General features: G+C 28.4%; 2 protein-coding genes across 4 annotated transcripts; both read right to left on the minus strand.

The window, feature by feature from the left end:
* Nucleotides 1-433: 433 nt before the first annotated feature.
* On the minus strand, nucleotides 434-4,759 carry LOC114189772 (putative inorganic phosphate transporter 1-3). Its single transcript, XM_028078458.2, has 3 exons — nucleotides 4,635-4,759; nucleotides 1,848-2,884; nucleotides 434-1,259 (listed from the first exon to the last, which is right to left on the minus strand). The coding sequence occupies exons 2-3, from the start codon at nucleotides 2,862-2,864 to the stop codon at nucleotides 672-674; spliced, it is 1,605 nt and encodes a 534-aa protein (XP_027934259.1). The 5' UTR covers nucleotides 2,865-2,884; nucleotides 4,635-4,759; the 3' UTR covers nucleotides 434-671.
* A 3,686-nt stretch (nucleotides 4,760-8,445) lies between these two features.
* Nucleotides 8,446-11,624, minus strand: LOC114191902 (serine/threonine-protein phosphatase PP1-like). Of its 3 annotated transcripts, none has more exons than XM_028081350.2 (4): nucleotides 11,225-11,624; nucleotides 9,351-9,910; nucleotides 9,064-9,261; nucleotides 8,446-8,817 (listed from the first exon to the last, which is right to left on the minus strand). In XM_028081350.2, exons 1-4 carry the CDS (start codon nucleotides 11,397-11,399, stop codon nucleotides 8,779-8,781), a joined length of 972 nt encoding a protein of 323 aa, XP_027937151.2. In that variant the 5' UTR covers nucleotides 11,400-11,624; the 3' UTR covers nucleotides 8,446-8,778. The 3 variants fall into 3 exon arrangements, with proteins under 3 accessions (XP_027937151.2, XP_027937152.2, XP_027937153.2); XM_028081351.2 differs by having other exon boundaries at nucleotides 8,446-8,814; nucleotides 11,225-11,541; XM_028081352.2 differs by having other exon boundaries at nucleotides 9,351-9,921; nucleotides 11,232-11,430.
* Between the last annotated feature and the right edge of the window lie 4,093 nt (nucleotides 11,625-15,717).

The following is a 15,717-nucleotide window of genomic DNA, read 5'->3' on the forward strand; positions in this document are numbered from 1 at the left end:
AAAAATAGAGAAACAGCAAAAAAAAATCAACAAATCATCGAAGAATCCAAATTCATCCATATTCGTACTTTCCTTGGATGAATACCATAAATATATTGTACAATCATGTGAAGAAAAATGATTAAGATATATAATAAATTTTAATAATTACACAAGAAATTAAAATAATATTTTGAATAAAGTTAATTTTAAATATAATAATTTAATAAATAAATGAATATAGATCATTCTATTGTATCCTATCTTTTTTTTTTACTTCTAAGTCCAACCTATATTTACGATTTTATTCTCATTATTTATATAACAGTATCAATGCGAACATATATTGTATCAAAAGTGTTAAATATTATTATTAATTATCATTGTTTTTAAAATATCAAGGCAATTATATATCAAACATATTAATAACTTTCTAACAAGGGAGAGTTCAAGATTTTGCATTTAATTAAGATAGTGTAATGGTGAATTACACTCGGAATTGTTTATTTATTATATTAATCTAAAAAGGAAAAGTACAATTACCATGTATCAATCTTAAACAAACAAAAACATACAAACTAGCACAGCTACTACATAATTAATCATGTGCAAACATATCTCACAACCATAACCAAGTATTAATTAAAATGTACAAAACATTAATTTGAACACAAACTTAGATCAGACTTGAATCAAACACGAATTGCCCTATCAGAAACTTCAGGTTCAGCATCAGCACCTGCATCATTCTCCCCACTCAACTCCTCCAGTGACTTACCCTTAGATTCTGGAACAAGCAAGGTGAACAACATTCCAAAGAAGTTGATAACCCCAAGCATGATGAGTGAGTTCTTGATCCCAATCCCTGTAGGGTACCCTGCATCGGTCTTTGTAGGGTCCTTGCTTTGTGCAGCATATAGGAACCCAAATGCTCCCACAATTGCACCAGCCTTTCCTGCAGCAGCAGAGATTCCATGACAGGTTGACCTAAGCCTTGCTGGGAAGATCTCTGCTGGCACAACAAATGTGGTGGCATTTGGACCAAAGTTGGCAAAGAAAAAGGTGAGAGAGTACATCACCACAAACCCTATTCGGTTTGCTTTCTTAGTCCAGTGATCATAGGGTATAGCCAACGCAAACATGAACACTGTCATGAAGAAGAACCCCATCAATTGGATTGCAAAACGCCCTATGTGATCAATCAGAAGCACTGTGAACCAGTAACCTGGCACAGTGCTGCACAATGCTATCAGTGTTTGTGCTCTTGCAATCCTGTATACCTACAACAGAATCAGTGTCAAAACAATTTATACATGATTTTATAAATTGCACTCATTATACACCAGTGTAGTTTTGATTTTTTAACTCGTGTTATAGACAAAGATCGTCGCTTAACCGAAACATAAAATGACGCGGTGACATTTTTGTAATTTTTTCAAGTTTTATGTCTCGATTTAGCTTATATCTGAAGCAGAAAACTTCTTTCTGCTTCAGTTATAAGAAAACTGGTGCCAAAAAGTTGGCCGGTATTTCAAAAATGTCACTATAGTTATATTTGGTATCGGGTGAAATTGAATCAGTGTCAAAAAGGTTTTTTGTCTCGGTTAAAAATTGAACCAAGACCAACAAGTTGGTCAGCATTTCAAAAATGTCACTATGATTATATTTGTTCTCAGATGAAATTGAATCGGTGTTAAAAAAAATTTTCTACCTCGATTAAAAATTGAGCCAAGGCCATATTCTTTAAAAAATTCTGGAACCAGAAAAGAATAGTATAAATAACCGCTCTCAAATACCCTGATGACTCTTGATGACTTATAAGAGATATGTACAAAAACCGTAGTTAGTTCGTGAAATTTATGTAGTACCTCATGAATTGCATTCATTTTCTGTGCTGGGGGGATCCAGCCAATTGCACTGAAGATGTCTTTTTGGAAAAGGTTCTGGCTGTAGAATGCTATGTCCAACAAGAACCAAGTGGTGGTGGTTCCAACCAGATGCAGGCCATGGCGTCTGAGAAATTCCTTGCTGAACAAACCATATCTATGGCTCTCTTCCTGACTCAGTTTCTGCACCTTCTCCTCTTCAGCTTCAAGCTCCACCTGCAACACCTTAGACATGTCCGAAGCAGCTTGTTTTGCATTCTTCGCCACAAGGGCCGTGTAACGTGCAGTCTCAGGCATTTTCATGCGCCAGTAGTAGGTGAGTGCTGCCGGAAGTGAACCAAACATCAAGATTATTCTCCAGACATAGTCAAATGAATGCACGATGGATGCTTCTGGATTTTGTTCGTACGTGGGAAGGTTGTACTTTTGGTCGTAAGCATAAGAAACAATCAACGCGACTATTCCACCAGCCAAGATTCCAAACCCTTGCATGGCAAACACTGCTGCAATGAACGCCCCACGAGTCTTCTTGTTGGCGTATTCAGACATGATGGTGGCAGAAAGAGGGTAGTCACCACCAATCCCAAACCCTAGCCAGAATCTGAAGAAGCAAAGTGTGGCCAAGACACCCTTTGGAGTGGACCCAAAGGAGAGTCCCGAGGCAAGGGAACACACCACCATGAGCACAAGAGTGAGACCATAGACCCTTTTTCTTCCCAGTTTGTCACCGAGCCAACCAAAGAATAGTTGACCGGCTAAGGTGCCGCAGAGTGCAACACCGGTGACAGAAGCTTGAACTCTTGGAGGAAGCGTTCCTGGTTTTGGTGCTCCTGGTTCTGTGTAGTAGAGTCTCCCTAAGAGTTTGGTAACCAGGGAAATGCAGAAGAGGTCGTAAGCATCGGTGAAGAAACCCATTCCTGCTATCACAATTGCTGTGAAGTGGTACCATTGTGTCTTCGCCACATCAAGTGCATTCAACACTCCTAATTGTCCTGCCATTACTGCTCAGAACAAGCTTCCTGCACATGCAAACAAAATATCTTACAATTTGAATTTGTTTCTACTTCACTAATACAAAGGAAAATTATATTTTAACTCCCATCTTTTAACTTCGATCTTATCATGTTTTAGTTTGAGTTATTGATTCTTTAAAAAAAAAAAGATAATGATACATTCTAAATTAAGTTAAAAAATAAAAGATGAAAGTAAAAAAATGAATACATATTATCCTTCTCCTTCCATAAACCTTATATAACTTGCCTCATGAAGTGTCTCACTTTTCTTTTATACATATTTGAAGAATGAAATTTCTCTGGTATAACTTTCAGAAATGTTAGAAAATACTAATTTACTGTGCAGCTCGAGGTAGGATATACTATATATATATATATATATATATATATATATATATATATTCTACTTTTAATGTTGGAGAAAAAAATTGTAATGATTTCCTTATACATACTTATAGTTAGAGTAATTTTCTCATTTCTTAAATGTTGAATTCACGAGAAATAAAGTGATGAATAGTCTTCATTATATTGAAATAAATGGAATTGACATAATAAATATTAACAATATGAATTATTTTTTAGAAAATGACCTTTTGACTACTAAATTTTGACAACTTTTTTTTTTAATCTTAGATTGCATTTTTTAAGTGATTTTTTATTTTATTTTCTTATTTTCAATATTTTAAAACTACCTCAAAAATAACATTTAATGTTATAAGAAAAAATTATCAAAATTTAGTAGACAAAATATCTTTGTTCTTATTTGTTATGACTCGTAGGCCATTTTTACTAATTATAATTCAAAATCATATGCGTCTTATAAGTGTGCCTATCTTATCCGCAATGCATGGTTCTATACCTAATTAATATAACATTAGAGCATAAAGAAGAGAAAATGTGTATTAAATAACAATCTATACATGATAGTTTGGAAAAAAATGCTGCAGCTAATTTTGACCTTTGCAAGGGATGAGGTAAGACATGGATAAACTGTTGTTAACTTTGGAATTAAAAAACTTTAGTGATGATCATATTCAAATGAAATGATACTCTCACTAAAATATCTGGCATAACAGTTTCCTAATTAAAGTAACTATTTTATATGGAAGTATTTTGGATAAAGGACTATATATATTTTGAAAGATTTTTTTTTATTGAAATTTTGTATGTCCCTATTAAAATAAATGAATTAAAAATATAGACAAAAGGGCAAAGGATCTTTGGTTTGTATACATTTGTCTCATTTCTAACTAAATATACTGTCTCATTTACTCACAGACCAGTGGATACAGAAATTTCTATATTACACACAGATAAGTTTCATCATCAACTGAGAATTGGACAATGATATTTTGTCTACTAAATTTTGACAACTTTTTCTTACAATATGAGGTGACATTTTTTAAGTGATTTTGAAATATTGAGAATGAAAAAATAAAAAAAATAGAAAACCACTTAAAAAATAACACCTAAGATTGTAAGAGAAATTTGTCAAAATATATATAATAGCAGTCAAAAAATTATTTCCTTGAAAATTTTGAGATTGCATATCATGTCGAGATCTATCGGAACATAATGATAACTTTTTCTTACTATCTGAAGTGACATCTTTTAAATGATTTCTCTTTTTTTTTCATTTTTTAAAAATCACTTAAAAGATGACACCTCAGAATATAAGAAAAAATTATCAAAATTTTAGTTATCAATTACAACGTAATTTTCAAAGCAAATCAAGAGGGATTGAGAGAGAACAAACCTGCTTGCCACACCAGAGTGAAGGAGTAGAAGAAGTATTTTGTAGGGATTAAGAATATGGCATGGCATTGAATGCAGCTTCACACACACACATATATATAACACAGTACCAACCATCCCTAGAATTAAAGACTTCCAGAGTCAAAAGAATATACTTAGCATCTGCAGCATATGCTTGAGCTTTCATATTCTTGTGCATGTCAACTCTTCAGAAACAACATTAAAATATGTTGGTTTATGTAATGTCAACCAGGTATAATATTGTTCCTACTTGGATCAGAAACAACTAAATAATCAAACCTTGTATTAGTTGCAAAACCAGTATTCAACAAACAACAATGTGTTACCTGTACATGTTTATTTTCACTTTATTTTCTATATACTCATCACATTTTCATTATCATTTTTTTTCACTCCAAACATATATAAAACTAATACACTTGCTTGATGATAGCGTGCACGAACCTATTATTCCATTCACTACACTAACTTTCGTAAAAGACAGCAAAAAAATAATATTAGGGTATTGTTTAATTTGGACTTTGGTGGCTTCATGGTAATTTGTCTTTCAAATCCAGGTCGACGAATGAAGAGAGCGTTTGTAAACTTTATATATATATATATATATATATATATATATATATATATATATATATATATATATATATATATATATATATATATATATATATATATATATATATATAATCATAGGTTAAATATGTTTTTTGTCTCTCAAGTTTCAATGAATTTTAGAATTAGTTTCTCTTCGAAACTTTATATCAATTTAGTCATCCATCTTTAGAAATACGTGGATTTAGTCCTTCTTACCAAATTTTGTTAAGTTTATTTGACATTTTAAACGCATTTTATAATAATATTTGAGTTAACATTGAAGCGAAAATGTGTCAAACGGTGTAAACAATTCAAATACTATCATGAAATGCGCTTGAGATGTCAGATAAACTTAACAAAATTTGGTTAAAAGGACTAAATTCACGCATTTTTAAATGTGAAAGACTAAATTGGTCAAATTTTTTGAAAAATGACTAATTCCAAATTTTACTGAAACTTGAGAGACCAAAAACATATTTAACCCTAAAATCATTTTTATTCTTAATTAATGGGAAACTTTTAAGTGTAATCATTGTGATTTTTTATACACATTTAGAAAATATTCAACATGTGTCTAATTTATTTTGGTCTTTTTGTTTCTAAAAGTGGTTTTAGAAAATCAATTTTGAATAATTGATTTTTAAATAAGATGGGAAGAATAATAATTCTCGTTTAAAAACTATTTTAGACATGAGAGAATGAAAACAAAAATGGGAGGAAACTTTTTTCTCGTTCTTCAAATTTTTAGAAAATTGGAAGTTTTGATCCAAGTTGATAAAACAAAACTACAAAAAACTAAAAGAATATGTTTTATCAGTATTTAATAATATAGTGTTTTTCTTTTGTGATTTTTATTTTTTGTACGAGTATATGAATACTGTTTTTCGATGAAAATAAATGAGACAAATTGGATGAAATGCTCAAACCTACACTCTTCCCATCCGTTATCATTCTAGTCATGTTTTTATATTTCAAAAAAAAAAAAGATAGATTTTATTAAATATTTTCTTAATTTGTGATTAAAGTAACTAAATAAATAAATAATGAGAATAATATGTAATTAAGCCAATAATTAAGCACACAACATGACACATGCAATGATGCAACTCAACAAATTGATAATACAAGATTTGACTAACAACTCAAAGTCCCGTTTATGGTTTGCCACATTAGCAATTTGCAATTAAACTAAGATTTGTACGCGTAAAAAAAAGAGATTAAACTAAGATTTGTACGATCAAAAAATTAAACTAAGATATGATTCGTGGTTGTTAATTAATAAGTCAATCATACAATACTTACCGTATAAATAAGATTTTGTTAAATAATGTCAATAAATAAGAAAAATAAATACTTATAAGCTCTCATACTTTAATTACAACTTTTACACTATAAACAAATAAAAAAACGTGAAAAAAACAGGAATAAAACAAGAAGCCAAAGAATTTAATATATAAAAGCAAACATAATAGCAGTAAGAAAAATTAAAAACTTTAATAGAAGTAAGCAGAAATACTACAAAATTAGAGAAAGAAAAACAAAAACAATTGAGAAAAAAATGTTACAAAATTTAAAATGGAAAAGTAAGAAGAAATATGAAAAAACAGTAAACTGATAAAAAATTTCAAAGCTTTATTACAGAAATTCCTTCTCGAAATTTTTAACTTGTCACTCAATTTTTTTTAAATGTGAAGTTATTTATTTAAACATTTATAGATGTCATAATAACACAAATAATAACTTTTAGCCAACAACCAATTTTATATTTACTAAATAATACTAACATACTAAATTAAGAAAACGTACAAGTTTCAAACACACACTTGTTTTCTTTTTTTAACATGTGGACCACAAAGTAGCACATATAAAGATAATGTCACTAATATACAAATAAAAAACATTGTCCTCTAGTTATTATTTTTTTGTTCTTTAACTATTATTATTTTACCCATCATATATCAATTATTTTGCTTATATCATATTATTCGAGTCAAATCACGCGCCCGCATTTTGTTACCGTTAAATTATGTAGTAGCAAGAAAATATCTTTAATTGATCTTATGTGTGAATAAAAGAAATTAGTTGGTGTCACAATCAATAAAAGTCGCATTTGATTTACAAAAATTACTTTAAGTGGAAATTAATGACAAACAAAATCATTTTTATTATACTTTGAGGGCACTTAGAAAAAAAATAATTCATTTATTAAAAACTAATTATACTTATCACATCATCTTTGAACAATAAGAATTATCTGAGAGAAAATCAATATGACATTTATCTTGTTCAAACCTCGGGCAATATTTTAGTCCATAATTCTCAAGAAGATTATATAATTTATTTGATATAATTATAAATATAACAAAATCAGAAAAGAAAATATTCATAGCATATCTCACTATTTCACAAATTTCCATCATTAACTTCTAATAATATTTTCTTATAAAAATGTTTTAACAATTTTACGCTAAAGAAAATGCAAACTCATCCAAATTAATTTTACAATAAATCAATCTCGAATAAAACTAAGTCACATATAATTGTTAAGTTTCATTGATAAATAACTATTTAATGAACAACCGAACCCTAAAAACCCCAGTGATATTTAACTGATTATCTTTTAATCTAAGGAAGTTTACGAATCCACTAAATAAATAAAAAAACAGTAGGAGTAACAATATACCATATCAAACCCCAGAACCATCAAAATGTTACGAAAAATGATTTTTTAACTACTAAATTTTGATATTTTTCTCGAGGTGTCATCTTTTAAGTAATTTTTTATTTTTCTTTTTTTTCATTCTTAATATTTAAAAATAATTTAAAAAATGACACCTCATATCATAAAAAAAAGTTATCAAAATTTAGTAGTTCAAATATTATTATTCAAGAATGTTTCTGTTGTACATATTATTCAGTCAATACATGTTTTTGTTCTGTTAGGATGAAGTGTTCTGTATATTAAAACAGAGTGTGTTTTCATCGTGCATAACATGTAACGAAGCAAGGTTTTGTTGAACACAGAAAATATGTTCTCGTTATTCACAAATAACCTTTCTAACCCAACATAATTAAGCTTTAATTGTTGGTATTAGACAATGAAAACACGTTTCATCGGACATGTTTATGGAAAAAGTAGCATATTTATAGTACAAATAACATTTTAGCATATTGAAATGAATTGCTGTAACAGGAAAGAAAACAAAAATGCATATGCTGCCATTTATAATACAACAGGGGACATATAACTGTCTCTCACATAAAAAAACTGAAACAAAGGAAAAGTGAAACCTGACCCCTCAAATTGTGGTGGCAACATTGTACATGATGAGAATGTTCCACCACATAAAAAGACATTGAGCTATACTCAAAAAGAAAAAAAAAAAAAAAACAGAAATTTTCCTATGTTCTTCATACCCTCAATTTGCACTGTTGGTTGAAACCTTCCTTCACATTGAAGTGAACACAGTTGTGACTTTGTTCAAGTCAATTTGTCTATGTTACAAACTTTATTATTGGTCTATGTCAGCTCAATGAGGACGTACTCTTGTAGCATCAAGAATTGCCTGCTTCAAAACAAAAGAAAAGATAGTTCACAACTTGTTAGGAATTCAAGTGTAAGTCTAAGTTCTATATTGGCTAGAAATGAAAAAGTAGAGCACTATATAAGGATAAAAACTCATAAATCCATTATTTAAGGTTTTGAATTGAGAGTGGTGTCAATACCTTATATAGTTAGACTCAAATCTTATTGGATACTCCAAAATAAAAATTATACTTTACTGTAATACCAAGAATATCGTAAAGAGCACTACCTTGAATGTAGTTTTGCTCCCAAAACCAAACTTAGGCTTTCTGGTTTCCACTGGCCTGAGTATCTGAAAAGAGCACATAAGTGTCTCATCAACAGTCATCATAGCTCCAGCATTGTCAAACTCTCCACAGTAGTTAGGAGCAGAAAAGATAGTCACAAGTTGTCTATTAGCAAAAAACTCATATCCATCCTCAACAACCTACGAAAAACCAAACACACAGACATAAACACTTGAACAAGTTATACTCAAAATTTGTATATTTCAATGCATATAAAAAAAACAAAAACCTGGTGTGCTCTACAAATCAAGTCAAGATCATGCTTTTCAAGAAATTGTGTGACCAAGTTGGCACCAAAAGTATATGAAACTCCACGTTCATTCTCTCCCCAACCCTCAGTTTCTTTACTGGGATCAGACCACAAGAGATCACAGAGTAAACCACTCTCAGGTACTTCTGTTGGACGTGGCAAACTGTTTATCTGACTTAGATTGTGCAGTTCGGGAGAGAGTCCTCCGTGCATGCACAAGATTTTTTCATCAATGATGGCTGCCACAGGCATGCAGTTGAAGCAATCTGCGAATATTTTCCACAGCCTGACATTGAATCTGCGTTTGCATTCATCATAGAAGCCATAGACTCGGTTTATGGAAGCACATTCATGGTTTCCTCTGAGTAGGAAAAAGTTCTGAGGGTACTTGATCTTGTAGGCCAAAAGAAGAGATATTGTCTCAAGACTTTGCTTTCCACGGTCCACATAATCACCTAAGAATAAGTAGTTGGAACGAGGAGGCAAACCACCATGCTCAAAAAGTCTCAGAAGGTCAGAATATTGACCATGGATGTCTCCTGGTGACATAGTGAAATCAAACAACATATTAGTTCCTTCTACAGATAAAGATATCATATATTTGTCTGGTTTTAATTCTATTGACAGAAATATGATATATTTTATTTCTTTTTATTATTAGATATTTTGTATTACGATGATATATTAGATTTTATTTTTCTTCTTATATTATAGAAGATTGTATTATATATATTAGACAAGTTTTGAATAAATCAATATGAAAACTTTTATTGAGTTGTTTTTCATCAAATACTTCATCTCTTGTGTATATTTTTCCTTCTCATGACTTATACATATCTTAACACCTTCCATGTACTCATAATCAGAAAACTTAAGATACTTGACTGAGAATAGTTTTGTGAAGTGGTCAAGAAACTTAAAGCGGATGATTCAAAACTTGTACAACAAACAAGAATCTGAAGTGACAACTTAACATTCCCAAAAAGTAAATTTGACATATTCGAAGAATATAAGTTCTGCAACATTCTAACATAGTCTAATTGTTTTGGTCTCTACTTAACAGGTAAGAGATTTAACACTTATAACTAAAATCTCAAGATAAAATCAATGACCACATATTTAGGCCAACATATGTTCTACATATTCTAATCCAAACACGACACACTACAATCAGTAGCATTGCCATATCCAACAATAATGTTTAGTTGTTCCATTTGCCAATAACAGCAACCATGGTCCAAAGTACTTTCAGCTCAATTGTTTGAACATAAAAAATCTTACATATATATGTATATAAAACCTTCACCTCTCACTTTTTTTGTATCGGTTTTTTAGTACACATACATAAAAAAAAACAAGATTTAACACTTAAATAGTACAATCACCCCATGAGACTCACTATTTGTTCAATTTATCTTTTTTTGTCACATCAAACAAATCATCAAACAAACAATTTTTCTTTTCTAGTTCTCTGTTTCACTATGCACATATGCAGTATCTTCCCATGAACAGTATGCCTCAAAATCAAAAAGGGACAGCTTTTTGTTGTCCCAAATTGTATTCTAAACCATTTCCCTATTATTTAGTATGAAACTAAAATGTTGAGTTGATATCAATAGCTCCTCCAAAACCACATGGTTCTAAAATCTCATTGCAACTACTATTCACAGTCAAAACATTAATAGGTAATCCAATAACGATCCGATAACAGAGAAAATAATAGATCTAATAAACAACAATAAACTTATAAGGTTTTATAAGGTTATATACTGTAAACTCAATGTAAAATTTCTTATATAAGAAAATAAAGATGTTAAATTAGAAGGAAACAAAATGGGAAGGCAAATAGATACCACATATCTTAATTGGTGGCTCAAGTTCTAAGAGATTGGGCTGCTTCAAGAAGATATCCCTAGAAACCATACAAAGGTGTTTGATTTCTGCCTCTGAGAGCTGCACCTGTTTCCCTGGTCTCCCTCTGACTTGAAGCAGTCTAGTGATTATGCCATCAAGAACCCCACGTTCCATTGCCCTCAAAGACAACCAACACCAATGCAAGAAGAAGGGAAAAAGCAAAGACCAGGAAACTTATGTTGTTGAGTCTTATATAAGTAGCATTTCATTGGAAAAAGGAAAGAAAATAGGGACATAACTTGAACAAAAATTAAGGAGGGAATCAATGCCTTGGTTTTTGATATGTAATCTTTTGAGGGTCACTTTTGGTTGTGTCTTGGAAACGAGTGGTGGCAGTTGAATTGGAAGGACAAGAATATATTCTGTTGAGGAAAGACTAGAATTTAAACCAAACTATTAGGCAATAACAGAGACTCGTTGTGGAGGGAAGAAACGAATGAAGAATAAGATTAAGGAAGCCATTGAAGAACAGAGTGGAATTTTATTTACTGGTTCACTCAGTCTTGGTAGTGTTCAACATATTCTCTGTAGTACGTTTTTTCTAACTATGATCAACAATTTGTCTTATCAATCATAACGAATCATTTTTTAATCTTTTTACTTACGTTTTATATGATAAATGACAAATTTAGTTCATCATTATGTAAACAACAATTCAATTCTTGAGAGAACCAAAAATTTTATTTTATTTTCTTAGTATATATATATATATATATAAAAGAGGGTTAAATATGTTTTTATCCCTTAACTTTCAATGAATTTTGGAATTAATCAATTTCTCGAAACTTTGAACCAATTTAGTCCTTTATCTTTCGAAATACGTGAATTTAGTCATTTTAATTAAATTTTGTTAAGTTTATTTGACATTTCAAGCACTTTTCATAATAGTATTTAACTTTAACATTAAAGCAAAAGTGTGTCAAACAGTGTAAACAACTCAAATACAATCCTGAAATGTCTACGAAACATCAAATAAACCTAACAAAAATTTAATTAAAAGGACTAAATCTACGTATTTGGAAAGATGAAAGACTAAATTTGTCCAAAATTTCCAAATGGACTAATTCCAGAATTTCATGAAAGTTAAGGGAACAAAAACATATATAATCCAAAAGAATACAACTTGATACCTAAAATTTATAACTTAATTTCTAATTAGTTTTTTTCTTTTTGCAAAATCTATCTATAGATATTTGTCACATTTTCTTAAACATTGAAATCAGAAATAAAAAATTCCGTTATTTTATAGACTAAACTGATACCAAATGTACTTTCAAATTCCAAAATAACCATTTATCCATTTTAATATTTAGAAGACTCAAATTTGAAGCTTTTCACATTCATACTAGTATTATTTTGGTAATTTTAGACTATTTTATTATTTATTTGAAATTATTGAAACTTATAAAATTATAAACGTAATGAATAAAAATAAAAGTTATTAGTTTTTCTTTTTCTTGCACTTAACACCGTGTGGGGCCAAAGAAATCTTTGAAATTGTTGAATTTAATCTATCGCAAATGTTATTATGCTATGAGTACGCGTGAAAGAATTTTTTTTTCTTGGCTGTCATTAATTGATAGATTCTTTTAATTTCCTTTTCAGAAACTTGTTTCTAAAAATTAATAGTTGTTCAGATATTAAAGAAAAAATATTTAGGAAAAATATAAACTGAATATATCTTTGCTATATATTATAGAGCTACTTACATAAATGACTGTTTTAAATAGTTTTAAATAAAACTAAAAAATATTTTTATTTAAACTTTGAAGTGGGTGATTTGTTTCATTCTACGAAAAGTGTAAAACAAAAAACTTAATTAACCCTTATAAGTGAAATAAAAAGTAAGGAAATAGTAAGAATTGGAATATATGCTAAATAGAATAAAATTGATGTGATGTTTGAATGGATATAAATGAAAAGAAAAGATAAAAAAATTCTCTATATTTAGTTGGATGACAGTACGTAACTAAATAGACATTATAAAAATCTTTTTATATCTATAACTAAGTAAAAGGCTATAATGTCAATGAATATTTTATTTGACTTCTATAATTATAATAGTGTATTGGTATTATTTTTTAAATCTCTCCTTAGTTTGTGTATACTTCTTAAATTATTATATTTTTAAGAAAAATGTTGTTTGTTTCTATTAATAAAAAAATAATTTTTGTATTTTGGAAACAAAGAGTGAATAATAAAGAGGAATAATATTAAATGATAGTAAAAGAAAATATGGTGTCAAGATATTAATATTTTTTTTAATAGTTATATTCCTACACACGCATGCATTCTGTACATAGTAAACTACTCCTTGTTCATTATTTAATCTTTATTTTATTTTTTATTTATTTTTTAAAAATACAAAAAGCACTGGACATCTGCTTTTTCTTAGTAAATAAGAAAATAAATTGAATTTAAAAAAGAAAAAAATTAATTTATTGGTTTTCTTAATATTTTTAAATTTTTGAAAATTAGCTTTTAAATACTAAACCTGAAAAAGCGAGACCCTTTCTTCTACTATTTCCTCCTGGTTAATAAATTTACATATTATGTGAAACGTTTTTTAGAACTTTCTTTAATCAAGGCAAATAATTTTTTATAACTTTTCCGGTACTTAAATTTAATTTTTGAGAATATATTTGATTAAATGTTTTAAAAACTATTTTTTAACATAATAAAATCTCGTGATTTAAAAAAAAAAAGGTAAGAAAGTAAGTTTTTAAAAGTATTTTCATAGTCAAAACTATGTACATTTCTATAAATTTTCATATTACATTAAATTTTTCTTGCAAATTTGTTAAAAAAAATTTGCAAAAAAATAAATTTCTGTCATTTTTTCTAAGAATTTTAATTGACAAGTAATTTTTTGTAGATAATCATTTCCTCATAATTTATTATGAAAAGTGTTCTATAAAAAATAGTTTACAAGAAAATTGATAACAATTTCTTACAATTTTTTTTTTAATAAAATTTGTAAGTATTTTATAAATAAAAAATAAAACAAAATTATCAGAAAATATTGATTTTTTTTAATAATGATAGTTTACAGCCATGAAAATGCATAATATATAAGATTTGATAAAGAAAAGTAAAACTAACAAAAGTTTTTCAATCTATTAATGGTTAGTTAAAACTGATAATTAATATGTTTATTAATTCTGCATAGTTTGTTAGATAAGAAAAAGGGGTTGAAAAATTCTTAAATTAAAATTTAGGTGTAATTAAAGATTAAACTTGTATGGTAGTGAGAGTGGGTAAAGAAATTGAGGTTGACGTGGACTGAACAGTTTTGAAATTTCTTCAAAATTCTAGAATCATCTCTGCAAAGTTAGACTTCCTAATATTGTTGAAGAGTTTGAATGAACAAGTTATTGTATGTAGTAATTTCAAAAGTATGAACTCACCTAAAATAGTTTCTTTTTTTTCTATTATAAAACTAAGATGAATGGGATAATGAATTTTATTAATCACGATAAATGGAAATGTTAAAATATAAGAATGAAACTATGATCTGTATAGGTGGGTGCCTCTGTGCTACAGCTTGCAATTTAGGATTACATAATTATTTTATCTCTCTGATTTTTTTAAAGACTTTTCAAATATTTTTTTCAGAATTGGGATGAGTAACGGTTTAAAAATAAAACAAGTAAAGTACTCATTTTAGTTATAAAAAAAAAATATCAATTTTTTTTTACTACTAATATATTTTTATTAAATTAATTATAAAATTATGTTTAACTAATATACCTCTATTAAATTAATTATAAAATTATATTGAAGAAAAAAAAACTTAAAAAATTATTTTATTACTAATATAGCTCTACTAAATTAGGTATAAGTTTATGCTTAAGAATAAAATTTATTTAAAGTATTATTAGTGTATGTTTTTGATAGGTATTAAAAATGATAATTAATGAGATAAAACCTTTATTTAGTAAATTATAATTTTATTTACGAAAAAAAAAGTTGTTAGATATCTTTATTCTCTTATAATCAATCCGAATTCTATTTTCTTATTTTATCTTTTTATCTCTATTTGACTTCTCCTCTCTCCTTACTTTCTTCTCTTGTAAGAGTCATTCTTTTAAGGTTTTGGCATATTACATTCTTTCAATCTCAGATTATTTGGGTACCAATTTTTTCATTCTCATTATTGGTTAGTATGTTTTTTTATTTGTGTTGCTGTTGTTTTTATTCTGTTTTTTATTTGTATTAAAATTAGAAATATGTTTCTTTTATCCAGTTTTGTTTTTCGGTATCAAGAGTCTTTTTTTGCATATATTTTAATGAGGAATTGAATTTTCTTTTTACAAAACTATTAAATATAGTTGGGATCACTATTCTAGTCAATAATATATTAATTGAAACATTATTGAAAGTTGAGTTTTTTGTAAAAAGATAATTAAAGTTTAGGAAAAACCTAAGTTTC

This window comes from Vigna unguiculata, chromosome 7, assembly GCF_037176805.1.
Source record: "Vigna unguiculata cultivar grain cowpea cultivar isolate G323 ecotype 2 chromosome 7, ASM3717680v1, whole genome shotgun sequence".
Taxonomy (NCBI): domain Eukaryota; kingdom Viridiplantae; phylum Streptophyta; class Magnoliopsida; order Fabales; family Fabaceae; genus Vigna; species Vigna unguiculata.